The sequence below is a fragment of the Carettochelys insculpta genome, chromosome 7 (genome assembly GCF_033958435.1).
Source record: "Carettochelys insculpta isolate YL-2023 chromosome 7, ASM3395843v1, whole genome shotgun sequence".
In the NCBI taxonomy this organism is placed as follows: domain Eukaryota; kingdom Metazoa; phylum Chordata; order Testudines; family Carettochelyidae; genus Carettochelys; species Carettochelys insculpta.
Genome location: NC_134143.1, coordinates 6960366 through 6975404, shown reverse-complemented (window position 1 = coordinate 6975404; position 15039 = coordinate 6960366). Strand labels below are relative to the sequence as shown.

At 52.8% G+C, this 15039-nt stretch overlaps 1 protein-coding gene across 1 annotated transcript in view; it reads right to left on the bottom strand.

Annotated features, from left to right (window-relative positions):
• Window positions 1–10277, bottom strand: part of TLL2 (tolloid like 2) — a 48256-nt gene extending 37979 nt beyond the window's left edge. The window contains exons 1-4 of the mRNA XM_074999403.1: window positions 10159–10277; window positions 7469–7586; window positions 5264–5442; window positions 3513–3618 (exon numbers count right to left, since the gene is read on the bottom strand). Coding sequence (XP_074855504.1) covers window positions 3513–3618; window positions 5264–5442; window positions 7469–7557 — 374 coding nt within the window. The 5' untranslated portion in view covers window positions 7558–7586; window positions 10159–10277. The remainder of the gene's footprint in view (window positions 1–3512; window positions 3619–5263; window positions 5443–7468; window positions 7587–10158) is intronic.
• Window positions 10278–15039: the final 4762 nt, after the last annotated feature.

Sequence of the window (15039 nt, the reverse complement as noted above, 5' to 3'; positions counted from 1 at the left end):
CATAAATCAGAGAAGGCAACAAAATACCCTACTGCAAGGCTCACATCAGGACGAGCAATAGCACGGATGGGTCAGCGTGGGGCGTCCTTGGCACTGAGATGCTATTGTACTTGCAGTGATGATCATTGCTGACAGGAACAACTATAGACCTGAGACACTAAAACCAAAACACTCCTCTGCTGGCGTCTAAGCCATCCCCAAGCCTGGTCTCTTTGAACTGGCCAAGCCTCTGAGCCTATGTCTACACTAGGAAAAGTAAGTTGATTGCCGATATGCAGCTCTAGCTACAGCAATTGCATAGCTAGGATCAACACATCTGCAAACGACTTACTTGGCCAACCGCACTGAAGAAAACAAAACAGCAGAAATGTAGCGCTTTAAAGACTAACAAAATGATTTATTCGGTGATGCGATTGATCTGAAGAGGTGGGTCTGTCCCACGAAAGCTCATTTCTCTCACTGAAGAAGAGCAATGGGAGAGTTTCTGCAATCCACTTCCCTTTCTCCTCATGTCTCGTGTGAAATCAAACCAACCCCAGAAGATTGACCCCGAAGGGTGATCTTCTGGGGTACTGTAGACATACGAGATCTTGTTTTAACTCAGGATTTAAGCAAGCACTTGACTTCCAGCATGCAACTAGCTCACTGAAATCCATGTGCCTATGGTGCAATGGTCTTAAATGAAAAAGCTACTTCAATGTAACATTAAAGGGATGTTAAATAATAAAGGGACCAAAATAATTAGGGGGCTGGAGCATGAGACCTATGAAGAAAGGTTGAGGGAATTGGGACTGTTTAGTCTGCAGAAGAGAAGACTGAGGGGGGACTTGATAACAGCCTTCAACTTACTGAAGGGAGGCTGCAAAGAGGCTGGAGAGAGGCTGTTCACAGTGGTCCCAGATGGCAGAACACAGAACAACGGTCTCAAGTTGAGGTTGGGAAGGTCCAGGTTGAACATTAGGAAAACCTTTTTCGCTAGGAGGGTGGTGAAGCATTGGAATGGTCTCCCCAGGGAAGTAGTGGAGTCTCCATCCCTGGAGGTGTTTAAGTCTCGCCTCGACAAAGCCCTGGCTGGGCTGATCTCTTAAGCAGGGGGCTGGACTCAATGGCTTTTTCAGGTCTCTTCCAGCTCTACTGTTCTATGATTCTATGATTCATTGATGCCTGGTGATTACAGCCCTGGCCTGGGCCTAACGGGACCTGAGTTCTATTGGGACCTGAGTCTCACGGGACCCGTGCCCCAGCCTGCTGGGTGACCTTGGACAAGTCACGCCATTGCCCAGTGCCTCAGTTTCCCCATCTGTAAAAGGAGGATAAGACCATTTTAGTAAAGTGGCTTAAGATCCATAGGTGAAAAGTGCAGCGCGAGTAGTAAAGGAGAGGAGAGAAAGTTAGAAAACCGAAGTTTAGGGTCTTAAAATTAAATTAGTTCTGCCAGGCTCCACACGAGCATGGTTTTACATCACCCCAAAGTATAGCCTGGGCCTCACAGTACGGCCTACCATGGCCTGTTTGAACCGAGATTGCCAGTCCCTTGGGATGTGGCTTGTCCTCCCACGGCAAAGACAACCATCGGGAGGAGAGCAGGGGGAAAGGCAGGACTGGGAGCAATAAGATTATTGCTTTGCAGTGCAGCCAGGCCCTGACCCAAGGCAGTGTTATGGCACGTGCTTCTCTTCAAGCACAGAATCAGAGACCCAGAAGATGGTACCTCGAAAGGTCATCAAGTCCAGTCCCCTGCATTCATGGCAGGGCCCAGGGCCATCCAGAGGAAATTCCACTTGGCTTGGATCCAAAAGACCACACCTTCCAGTCAGTCCCAGTTCTTCTCCCAACTTCGTTCTAAGCTCGTCAATACCCTCGTTGAGCAAGCTCCTGCTTCAGGAGATAATCTGGCATAGACGTCTCCCCCTTTACAAACAGAGCTGCACAACATCGCTTCAGCAGAGCGCAGAATAAATCCCTGCCGTCTCATTGCACAGACCAAAGGCACATCCACTCAGCTGCACTGACTTGGGCGTGAACCTGCCCCGTGCGAGTGCTGGGCTCTGGCGTTTAAATGGGACCCCCCACTCTCAAAGTGCTTTGACAAACAGATTAATAAGATCTACATAAACACAAAGCACAGCAGCTCAGGAGTCCTATATCCCAATCCCTTTCTTGAACCACTAGGCCACACTCCCCTCCCAGACCTGAACCCAAAACTCCTGATCCTCCTTCCCCTGCCCATTCTCCTGCAGTCTAGCAAGTGGTGTATAACCCCTTGGTAAAAAGCGAGGCAGCTCTCCACTCGCTACAGCAAACGTCCAACAACCCTCCAATTGCTGGCATCCATTGCTGCTATCAGCTAACGCCTTGCTGTGTGTGGTCAAGTGGTGACACTCTTAGGATTCATGCCAATAGAGCTTGAAACAATACAGTGCTATAAAAGCCCAAGGAAGTTATTAACTAAACTTCAGAACTGAGGAGTATTCCCAATCCCAGCTGAGATCGATGAAGCTGTGGGTTTTCAGGACTTCTCGAAATCCAGTTCACTTGAACTATTAGACAATTCTGCAAGTGGTGGCCTAAATCGGCATCTGATTTCCCTTCTGTGAAATGGACGCACTACATCCCTACCTCCCAGGCTCAAGCCCAAAAGCATGTGAGGTACTTTACGTTCAGGAAAGGGTGTGAACGGCTTAAAGGCACACAAGCCACACACTGAAAAAAAGCCAAATCCTGAACTGCTGGGTGCTGCTCCATCTGTGTACTGATGGAGGAGGGTGGTGGCGGGGATATGAGAACGTAATTAAAGGCTGCGCTGTAATCAAGAGGGAGATCTTAATTCTTTGACTGTGCAACTTTGTGGTTAAGCTTATGTCCAGAACACAGAAAGGTGTCTTGGACAACTCACTAGGATGATCACCCAAGGGGCTGAGATGGAAGCTGCATACGGACAGCCCAAGCAAAGACGGACCCTTCTTTGCAGTCCTAGGTGCTAAGTAGCTGGAGCAGGAACTCGGCCAGGAACCTCAGCTCTATCACAGCAAGTCAGTGACCAACATCATGGTAGGTCACTCTCCATACAAGCTTCAATCTCACCAAATCTGTGCATCCAGGTCCTTCAGCTGCTTCTGAGAGAACCCGACACCAGTTCAGGTCTAACTCAATGACAACAGGTGGTTAAAAAGTCGGCTATCTTTGCATACAATTGTGCACCATACAACCAAGCCTTCTGGCATGCCAGCTGCATTCAAATCTCCCCCAGGTGGAAGCAAAGGAATCTCTCCTTATCATAGCGCTCCAGAAAGGGCAGATCATCTCTGCTGACATAAACATATGGCTCAGGAAATTTGAGCTTGCGGGGGGAAAATCCTGCAGCCCAATACGTTCCTCGCCCGAAATCATTGCTTACACCATGCTCATGCGCCCTAAACTCTCACGTCTCCTGCTAGCGGCTGCGCTGCCTGGGTAACCCCAGCCACAGGCAAGTTATAAAGTAATAAAGAGAAATAACCTTGGATTCCGACCTTGAGAAGGTGTTCCTGGCATAGTGCATAATGCTGTCAAAGTCATAGGTCTCTCCCAGCGAGTTCACTTCCCCGGCTTCCATCTTCAGGAAGTTGTACTCCTGCCCTGTGACACAAGGCGGAGTTAAAAAGGAAAGGGCTCCTTGGAACGCTGAGAGGCTTGCTCGAAAGAGAGCAAATAAGCGGTGCTGTGCAAAGGAATCATTTTCAGTTCAGCGGGTGAAAGGACGACAACCCTCTTTACCAGAAGGGATTTTGGATTGCCTACACAGCATCCTCTCCTGAGGAGCAGCTATCCAGACAGCAAACTCAGAGGGCTTTTTGCACTTCAAACCTCTTACCCCTACCCAAGCAATAATCAGGACCCAAGTGTCGAAAGTGAATGGGACAATTAGAGGCAACAGACTAAGAGACTGGCTGGTGGACTATGCCTTTGGAATCAGTTTGCTGAAAGTAATCTTATACTTCCGCTGCTGCTCATTACTCACTGGAGTAAATTAAGTCATCAACAAGACAGACAGAACCTTCCCCTGGTGGGAGAAGCCCAAAGGACAGGCTATGAACTCGGGTGACTACAGGATAAGCTTTGATTTCTTTGTTTTCCACTAAGAGGAGTCCATCTGATCTTTAAAATCATCTCTGGCCTCATACAGGATTTCAAGCTTTCTCTGGACCTGTAAATAAATAAAACCTGCAAAATATTTTCATTTGGGAGCTACTCAAAATAAAAGTTTCCATTTTTTTTTGGTCTGCACTGTGGTAGCCATGTTGGTGGGACAAAGTGGGTGAGGCTAACATCCGTGTTGCACTAGCTTCCATTAGTAACAGAGAGAAACTTTTGAGTTTACTCAGAAGAGCTCTGCGAGCCCAAAAACATCTCTCTTTAACCAACAGAATAGGAGAGATGAGCTCAATAAGAGAGATCATCTCACCCACCTGGTGTCGTAAAATTTTGGGCAAAATGAAAAAGCTGGAAATAAAATTGGCTTGGGTGGAATGAAATATTCCATTTTGCTAACCTGTTTAAAAATTAAATCAAGGATAAATTTGAACCAAATTCTGAATAAAAGCAAAATGTTACGTTTAAAAACACATTCCAAGAAAAACGTTTATTTTTGCCGAAACAAGCTGACAAATTGGACGCGAATTTGAGGCATTCTTCAGTTGACCTAAATCTACGGAATTCAGCGAAATAATACTGCCTGAAGTTTCTCACAGCTCTGGGCATTCCCGGATGGTTTATGTAAAACGTCTTATACCTGCTGAAATGGGCAAAAGGCCTAAAGTGAAGAACAAGTCTCTCTCATCAACCCCGCCTTTCGGTATCGGCTTCAAAATGCACGCGATCCTCTTTTCCCATAGATCCTTTTTTACCCCTAGAAACACGCTGGAAAAGCCAGTCACAGCCCAGCGCATGTCCTGTTGTGGTTGTTGCTATCCTGCTCCATCAAAAGAAAAACTTAAGGGAGCTCACAGTTTTGACTAGCTTACCCATCTCTAACCTGACAGACAAACCCAAGACAGCCATCAAGGGAAGCACCAGTACCATTTCTGAAGCCGGCAAAATAAGGACTGAGCTTCTCAGCTATCTTGTAAATGCCTTTAACATTAGTAAATATCTAGGGCTGAGAATTCCAGATACAACTAGTGATGGCAAAGGGGACTGGGTCTTCTCCTCTGAAAATCCCCCTCTTGGTGTCTGAAAATTGCCAGGCACTGGAACACGCTGGCCCCAGAGACTCGCTTTGTACCTTGCTGTATGTTTTCTCTGATGATCGTGACGTGCTGGTCCCGGTCGGGCCGCGTGTGCTCATGCCAAAACCCAACCACGTGGCCTAGTTCGTGGGCCACGATGCCAAACTTGTCACAGTTCTTGCCGATGGATATGGCCTGGGGACCTCCCCCACGGCGACCCACGTAGGAGCAGCAACTGGAAAACAGACCGGTAGAGGAGCATCTTTAATGGGTGCAACCACGCCGTATGGAGAGAAATAGAGCGTGCCTGTAAATTGGCAGGGCGTGCAGTAGTGCCCTGCTGAATGGAGTCGGACCAGCTGAAGAATTTAGGGTCACGTTGCCTTTAATTGGCTCAAGGTGCTCCAGAGAAGGCCTGGCTCACCTTACCGAGAGCTACCGCAAGCTCTCTCCCCATTCCTTTTTAGCTGGGGTAGCTTTTTGGAACAGAACAGCGCCAGGTCACCCTGTGCTGCACGCTCCAGGTTGAACCTCTCTCAGCCAGCACCCTCAGGACCTGACCAGTGCCAAACAAAAGAATTTGCCTTACGACAGGAGGTCAATATTGTCTAGCACATTACCAATGCTTACACTGCTTACCCCAGAAGACATTTGGGGTAAAGTAGAGCTAAATAAACTGGGAAACTTGGCCACACCCATGACACGTGGTTGTCCAGCGAACTAAGACCATGCCGGATGACGGAGTTTGCCGGATCAGAGAGCCTGACACATCTCTGTACTGACAGGCAGGCCTGCGAAGTCTCTGCCACATTGGCAGGCGTTCCGGCTCCATGGCCGGGGCAGCACGTCGGTGACGAGGAAACTGACATCGGTTCAAGATGTGGAACCTCCCCACCTGCCCGCTCAGTTGCTCAGACCTGCCTCTGCTCCGAACGCAGGCAGAGATTCAACCAGGGAGCGAAGGCAGCCAGGGTGCCCACATCCCTTTATCTGGGGGGGTCCCTAACATACACAGGGTACTTGGAACAAGGGCCCTGTCTCCATTTGGTGCTGGGGGAGTGATTCGCAGCTTGCATGGACATACTCCTGCTCGCTCTCACGGTAGCACGCTAAACGGTAGCGCACACAGAGGCAAGAAGGGCTAGCAGCCCTGAGAAACAACTCCCCTGTGTCCCATGGCTGCTCGCTTCAGCCTGCACCGCTGTGGCCATGCTAGTATTTTTAGCGCACTGCTTTGCTAAGCGCTAGAGTGAGTGCGTCTCAAAATGCCGGGACATACCACCCAAAGCCAAGGCAGATGTACAATGAACAGGGGAGGGGGCATGAATGGACATGAGCTGGCACATCCCTTGGCAATAGGTGTCCTGGTCTGAAAAGGAGGGGCTGGCGTTATTTAGGTGCCTGAAGATACAGGTGGGACCCACGTGGTGCTTACCAATGTGCCCCTTTGAATCAGGCACCTGAGTCTGACACACAGCTGTGCCAGGGAAAATAGGTACAACAGGTGGCAAGCGGGAGGGAATTCCAACCTCCTCCTGCTGCGTGTACCTCCACTGACAAGCTACTGCCCAAAGCCAGTGAGTGAGAAGCCCTAGAAATTAACTATTAACAGCGAGATGCTGCCCTGTTTAATTAGGTTGCCGGCACGCTGAGGGCAGGGGCTGTCTCTTTGTTGTGTGTTCGTACAGCGCCTGGCACTCCCAGCTGTTGGTCCAGCTGCATTAACAACAAAGAACAAAGCACCAACAGGAGCCCAACAGCAGAAATAATGAAAACGAAACCAGAGCCGCTGTCCATTTGACCAACGCAAGGGGTCGGTAGGAACGTGGCATTAAGGCACCGAACTGGGAGATCGGACGGGCTGCTCCCTGCCTCAGCCTCCCCGTGTGATCGAAGGTGGATCGCCGGCAGGGAGCTCTGTACAGGCCTGGAAACTTAACTCCTCTGTGATCCACTCTGCCTCCTGTAAAATGGAGGCAGGGCCTCCTTAGCGTGCACCCGGGGAGCAAGACAGCTGCCGCCCCACAGTGTGTTTTCAAGCGTCCCCTCCCTGAAGCACAAAACCTGGACGTCAGGCACTTGCAGCTGCGCTACAGTGACAGCCGGCGCCCGGAGCCTGATCAGCGAGCGGAAGCCCAGCTCTTGCCCTGCTTATGCCAGTGGCAAACAATCAATCGCCGTTACCGATGGCCCAGGACCCAGCCGGATGCCAGAGGGCCACGTGCTGGGCCGTGCCCCATGCTCAGGCCTGTGCTGCTTACCCGCAGGTTCTGTACGTGAACACGATGAAGCTCTCCTCGTCGGTCCTCTCCACAAAGGTCACGCAGGTGTGCTTCTCCCAGTGCCTCATGGCCTGCTTGAAAACCGCCCTTTGGCTGCCTGAACAAGCAGAACACACGTAAAGGGCCCCATTCTTCCACCGTTGCCACCCCACTGTGGCTGCCCAGCCCCTCTGAAAGCTGGGCCGTTAGCACTCAGGACAAAAACACAGGCCTGTTCCGCCTCTTCGCACTCGACGAGTTACTGCATCCCCACAACTAACGAGCAGGGTTAAGCATTAGCAGTCTATTTCGTGCATCTCTTAACCGGTGACGCAGATTCTCAGCATCTGCCATGAAGCCGTACGCTGGCCAAGGGGAGAGACCAAATGGCCCCCGCCGCAGGATACTTCGTCCTGTGTAGGACTACAGCCTGGCAGCGCCCGATCCCAGGCCCGCGTAGGCCAGGGAAGCAACAGCTGGGGTAATTACAGGCCAGTCCTGGGGGTAACCTCCCCTGGACCCCAGTGCACAGGGCAGAATCGTTGCTGAAGAAACGTCCTCAAACTCGGAGCAAAAAATACTGAAGGGAAAAAAAAAGCTGGAGGGGGCGATTTCTGAGGGCAGCCTGAAAGGGGCATATGAGACAGATGGTCTGGCCCAGGGGGAGCGGACAGCACCATGCACGCAGAGCCCTTCAGAGGAGCCAAGTGTAATTCTGTCCTTTTGCCCAGTGCATGAGGTCCGGTCCAGGCTGGCACTGATACCCACGGCGGGCAGAGAGGAGGTGGTTCTGCCCAGCCAGCTGGAGAGGATGGGACGATGAAACAACCTACAATGGCAGGAAGCTGATCCGTGACTGCCAGTGGCAAAGAACTCCTATAGCCAGCGATGGGACACCAGAAAGGGCCATCTCTGAGCTACCACCAAGAATCCTTTCCCAGGCAACCGGCCGGTGGGGCCGGCCCACGCGCTCGGGGTCTGCCGCATGTGGAGTCAGGAAGGAATATTCCACCCCACCTTCCTCTGCTGCAGGTGGCACAAGTCACTTGTAGGTTTAAACTAGCGTATTGGACGGATTCTCTGCGGCTGGAAGCCCTTCAAGCATGGGGGCAGGGACACCTCAGTGGTTTGCGCCCTGGCCTGCTAAGCCCAGGGCTGTGAGTTCAGCCCTGCAGGGGGCCACTTAGGGATCTGGGGCCCAATAGGAAAAAAGGGGGGATTGGGCTTGGTCCTGCCAAGAGGGCAGGGGACTGGACTTGATGACCTCCCAAGGTCCCCTCTAGCTCTGTGAGATGGGGACTTCTGTGACTCAGCCACTGGTGAGGGGCCTCCTGCAGCAGTGGGTAGGTGCTGTGCCCTGCATGGGTCATGTTACCCCATCACGGTGGTTGTTTCTGGCCTTAAAGTCTATGCCTGGGCAGGCATGCTGCACCGACCTGGAGGGACACAGCAGCTGTGGCAGCCCAGGAGAGCTGAAGCAGTTACGCCCACCTGATGGGCCACTGCCTCTGCACCACCCCTGCCTGTGAGCTTAGCCCCAGAGCGGTCATTGCACCCAGGCCAGGTGCCTTGCTGAAGACAAGGAGACCAAACCAGGGAGAAGTACTGGAAGGAGCAAAGGGTGGCCCCAGGAAGCGTAGTGCAGAGGGCTGGGGTGAAACGGGCCTGAATGCAATGAGTAACTTTACCCCAGGGCAAGCTCAGGCTAGAGCTGTCCCTAAGGAAGCCATTGATGTCTCCCAGAATCCTAGGGCTGGAAGGGACCTCAGGAGGTCACTGAGTCCAGCCCCCTGCCCAAAGCAGGATCAACCCCAACTAAACCATCCCAGGATCACATCAAGCCAGGACTTGAAAACCTCACTGCAGGTCTGTGCAGTGAAGGTGGGGCATCTATGGCATGGAAGGATCCCGCACTGCAGGAAATGTGCAGGGGGGGCTCCATTCCACTTCTCAGGGTGTACGGAAGCTGTGGTTTCACCCATCTTCACCCCCTTTCCCAGCCCTCAGGCTGCTCCAGCCAAGGGAGGTAACTGGGCAGCGCCTCTGCCGCGGCTTCCCCCAGGAACGCACAACACACCAGAAATGGTGGGGCCAAGGGGGCGTTTTAAGATGCCCTTGGCCAGTAACAAAACCACCACAAGCCACAGGGAAGCGTGGCCAGGCCTGGCTGCACTAAGGCAAAGCAGCCTCTCGCTGGAGGCAGGGCACCAGCGCCTCTCCGAGCAGCTCCTCTCAGCAGTGACACGGTTAGAAGGTGGAGCAACATAGGAGCTCTGTGCCCTTCCCCCACTCCATCCAGGGGTCCAGCTCAGAGCTCCTTCCTCCTCCTCCCCGCCCAGCGGCTCCATGGCTCACCATCCCAGTGACCGACCGTTTGCGGGAGCGTCACAAGGCACGGTGGTCTCAGGGCCCGCTGGCCTGAGGGCAGCCCAGTGCACGTGCCTTTCCATGACACCCGGCCCGCAAGGTCTCCAATCGTCCCGCACCGCAGAACAGGAGTTCTAAGGAGCATGGTGGCCATTCCCTACGAACGCCAGCAGCGGGTTTTTTTCCCAGCCATTTCCCCATGCAGCCAGTCCTCCCAGGGAAGGGGTCTCAGAGCTCAGGCTCCCCTGAGCCAGGGGTGGAGAAGACCTGCTAAGAAGGGCCCCACAAGCTGCAAACAGCCCAGCCATGGCTATGCTACTGACCAGTGAAATTTCCTCCAATGACGTAGGGTATGACCCCTCCTGGCCAGATTCTCTCTGCCCTGGATGTGGTGGCCCGGCGGATTCGGGGAGGGGCGTTCACAGCTGAGAGAGGCAGGTCTTTATACGCCTCCTCTGTCGGCCTCCTTGAGAGTGTGGCATTTCCCCCGACATCTGCAAGACAAAGTTCCAACACTGTTAAAGTCCTCTTGCTTCTCAGGGCAGCCCCAAGGTGTGACAGCGGGCCTTGGGGCACACGAAACAGAAGAAGTCAGACTGTCCCTGTGAACCAGGAGCCACACCTAGTCTGCCCTCGTTTCAATCAGGGCTATCACAAAGCTCATCCGGAGCACACAGTCATATCGTTCGACTTCCCCCAGCCTCCAGGCTAGCGCAGATGGGAAATAACCATTCTGCTGAGTCTTCTGTTGCAACCATCTCAGTGATGCGGACATCGAGTTTAAAGTGTGAGTAGAGATGGGACAAAACCAAAACCCCAGATCCCAGTCACCCCAAAGTTTGGCCTCAGCTGGGCTTCACCATCAACTGACATTCCCACCTCTGGCTCTCCTCTGGGTCGTTAATTGTCCAAACGATCGTCTCAGTCCTGTCCCAGCGCTATAGGCTAGACCGAGGGAGCTTCTGGGGGTGCAGAGAGGACGAGAGTGAAGGAAGGAGACTGCTGCTCATAGGGAGACAGCCCCTCATGCAAGGGTGGAGGACAAGGGCAGGATCATGGCCCATCCTCTCTGCACTTGCAGTCGTCACAGTAGCTCCTTGCCCAGGGTGCAGCAGTCAGGTGGCTGCCTGGTGTGGGAAGGGACAGAGAGTCCCATGGACGTCTTCTCCCAGCCACTGCCTCACACCAGCCCTGGGCTGCCACAAGGCTCAGAGACAACACCCAGGGCCCGTTACCACCCTTCTAGCTAAGCGAGTCGCCTTTCCCCAGAGTCTCCAGCTCAGGCCTGCAGTTTGCGTCGCATGGGAGAGAGGCTGCAGCTGTGTTTGTGCATTGGCTGGGAGAGCCACTGCGAGCTCTGCCCTCTCCCCGCAGATCCCAACGCACCTGGCTGGGGAAGCCACCGGCTCAGACCACACCGGGCAGCTCCTGTTCCTTTCTCTGCCGGCCACTCACAGCTTCTGCCCCATCCTCTTGGATTTGTGGCCAGGCCCTAGTGGCAGCTGCCCTTCCTCCTCAACATCTGGGTCCACAACGTCGCCACGCTCCCAGCAAAGAGCTGGGGCTGCTTATGGAAGCAGCTATGACTGACCAGACAATTTGCGGCTTTAAGCAGCTGACCCTCAGACCTAGGTATCCTTATCAAGGGCATTTGTGTTGGAGCCCAGTACAAGCCACGAAGAACCTCCACGTGACCTATGAGAAGAGGCTGAGGGATTTGGGATTATTTAGTTTGCAGAAGAGAAGAGTGAGGGGTGATTCGATAGCAGCCTTCAACTTCCTGAAGGGGAGACACAATGAAGAATTGGGGAGAGGCTGTTCTCAGTGGTGACAGATGGCAGAACAAGGAGCAATGGTCTGACGTTACAGAGGGAGAGGAGTAGGTTGGATACTAGGAAAAATTACTTCAGCAGGAGGGTGGTGAAGAACTGGAATGCGTTGCCTAAAGAGGTGGTGGAATCTCCATCCCTAAAGGTTTTTAAGACCCAGATTGACATAGTCCTGGCTGGGATGATTTAGTGGGGGTTGATCCTGCTTTGGACAGGGGGCTGGACTAGATGACCTCCTGAGGTCCTTTCCAGCCCAAGGATTCTATGAGTCCATGAATGAAGACAACTAGAAGTCCTGTGGCACCTTACAGACTAACAGATATTTTGGAGCATAAGCTTTCGTGGGCAAAGACCCGCTTCGTCATGAAGACAAAGGGCCTCTCTCCTTTTTCCTGACAGTGGTGGCTCTTCTTACTCAGTGAGACGTTAGCACCAGAGAGGAAAAGCTGTCTGTGGTTAGAAAGCTGGTCTCTCTCACCAGCCGACGTGCATCCAGTGAAAAATCTCTCACCCACCTTGTGTCTGTAACATCCTGAGGCCAACACGGTGACTGCAATGCCGCAAATTCTCTTACAGGAGTTCCCTGTGCTGTCTCAAATGAGTGTGGTGTACAGAGAGCGTGAAGGTGCTGCTGCAAACTGCTGGCTACCACACGCCACCCCAGAAGTAGCAGCATTTTCAGGGGCGGGGGGTGAGGAGACTCCCCCTATGCTGACTGTAGCTCATGAAGTGCTTTGGGACGAGAGTAGCCAGGAAAGGGTTCCGACCGCTTGCCAACCCCCACCGTGTGTCCTAGCCTCAACGTGGCTCGATATGGACACCTTGTGGGAAAGGCTGAGCCCAGTTTTAAGCATAAGTATCTGCACAGGCACCTCTGTCGCAGGAAGTGGCACACCAAGGCCCTACTCTGTCCCTGAATGGCTTGGCCTTGAGTTAGTGAATTTAATCCTGAGGCCTAGCAGCAAACACTGGGTTGTTCAGCAGGGTTTATGTGAAAGCTATAAAAGCTGGGGACTGAGCACAGGGCTGGAAGTCAGCTGGTGGTGGTGAATCCTATTCCCAGGAGACTTGGTGCGTGGCCCTGGGATGTTACACAAGGGTTCTGCCTCAGTTTTTCCACCTGTAAAGTGGGTAGAATGATTTGTAAATGCAAAGCACGTAGGACTTTCACCATCCCAGAGACCGAGTCCGAGTGCTGTATTTATCCAAGGATCAGACAGTCCGGGCAGCAGCAGCTCCCTGGGTTTTGCTTTCATTAGTGTCTGAGCTCTGACCTCAGGAAGGAACGAGCCACGGACATAGCACCTGCAAGTAAGACGGCTCTGAACCGTGCTTTGCAGCACAGTGCACGCGCTCAGCTAGCGTAGTAGGGGCAAGGTGTCTCTCAGGAACCACTCAGCCAGTGCAACCTGGCCGAGCTAGCCTGGACCAGCCCTGGGGAATCTCCACCTGGGTCAGGGAGTGGACACTGCTGGGCTGATACGCGCGCACACGTGGACATGGGACACAACAGCCTGACAGTGGATTAAAAAAGGAAAGAAAAGATACCCAAAGCTCTGGGCGGGGCACCACATTACCCGTTTTGACTGCTTTGCTACTACGACCGGTTGCAGTGGTGTTCTGGTCGGGCTCAGCAGATGGCTCCCCTAGGCCACCTGTAAAGAGAAGGGGGAGAGAGAGGGAGCCCATGGTGAGCACGCAGAGAAAGCAGATGCACCAAAATAACACCACATGCTGGATTCTCAGCGCCTAGGGGGTGGGAAGTGATCGATCCCCTCCCAAGTGAGGGGCCCTGGGGGCAGCAGACGGGCTCATGAGAGCTGGGTTCTACCCTCGGCTCAGCCTGCTCTGGGCAGGTGATGCTGCCGCTCTGTGCCCCAGTTTGCAATGGGGCGCCGCTCCCTCTTTGTACTGCGGACGCTGAGGAAAAGCGCTGACATGATGGAGAAATAAGGCACCCGTGTGGGTCTGGACCCACAGCGCTTCTAGATGAGCCTGAGTTGCTGAATGCAAAGAACGGCACAGTTCCCCTTTCCTTCCTGCAGGTCGCTTCTCTGTCTACTTCAACCCTTGGAGCCCAGCGAGGTCCTGCGACCAGAGATGTCGTCCCTCACTTCGGACCCTGCAACCACACTGGTCAGTTTCCCTGCGCGCTTCTCACAAGCCCAGCACCGCTGCCTGGATTGGATCTGCGTTGGTGCCACGGGTCTCAGATTGCTGCAGGGGAACAGCAGGCACACCTCAGGCCTGTCTCTAGCGGTTTCACCTCCCTGGAGCCCTGTTACCCAGGCAGCCCCCCGGCCACCACTCTGGATTACACTGAGGTCTTGGCTTCTACTGCAAGGAGCTCATCTGGACATGCTTTGGAGGAGGTAGGCATGGCTGGGGGTGGGACTTACTGGGTGCCAGGGTGGAGGGGCAGAAGGCACCTAACCTAGGCTTCCATCAGTGCACGCTGAGCATAGGGGGTGAGTCACAGGAGTGACCCAAAGCACAAACATTGCACGAGTGCAGCCCGTGTGTTACGCAGGTTTACCCCGTACCCTAAAACAGGGCCTGAGCTGCAAGCACCAGAAAGCACAGAGGAAAAGACACAGGGCCTAGAAAGACAGGCAGTAAATCACACGCTGCTTCCAGCTGGGAAGAGCTCAGCTCAGCGCATCCTGAGAAAGACGAGTTTTCAATTCGGGGGAAAGGAGGCTTCAGAAGTACTGAACCGAGCTGGGGTGAGTGTGGCTGACCAAGTGTGCAATGTGATATGATGGGGAGAAGGGAGAAACCTTGACGTACCCCCTAAGTGGCTTTAGTAGTATATCCAGTTCTGGATACTTTGTTATTAGAAGGATATTGACAAACACCTGGGAGTTCAGAGGAAAGAAAAAAAAATGTTCAGTGGGCTATACAGCTTTACTTATGAAGGAAGATTAAAGCAGATCAATACAGGTTGACAGAGAGATAAGCAGGTAGGACTTGATCTACAAACATCTGAAGAGTTTAAAGATCAAGAGGGGGGAGGAATCTTTTATTCATTTCATACAAACAGAAAAGGTAGATAAGAATATGAAATACTGTTGCTCAAAGACTGCACAACACCACAACTTTATGTCTTAGAATTCAGAACCTTGACACACTAACCACACCAAACCAGAATGAGACAAAGCAGGCTGCTCCCTAAACCCCAGGCACAACTCACTGCACCTCATTCTCGGCTGCCTTTCTGAAGCTCTCTCAGCTAGACCCAGATCACAGTCAACTGGATCAAACTGGAGCAATAAGCTTGTTTGTTAAATATTTCTGGATAGTTTTAGGACTTATGCTAAGGCATATAACTATGACCCATACTGCCAGCCTGCCTCGCACCAATGTCAAGCTTTA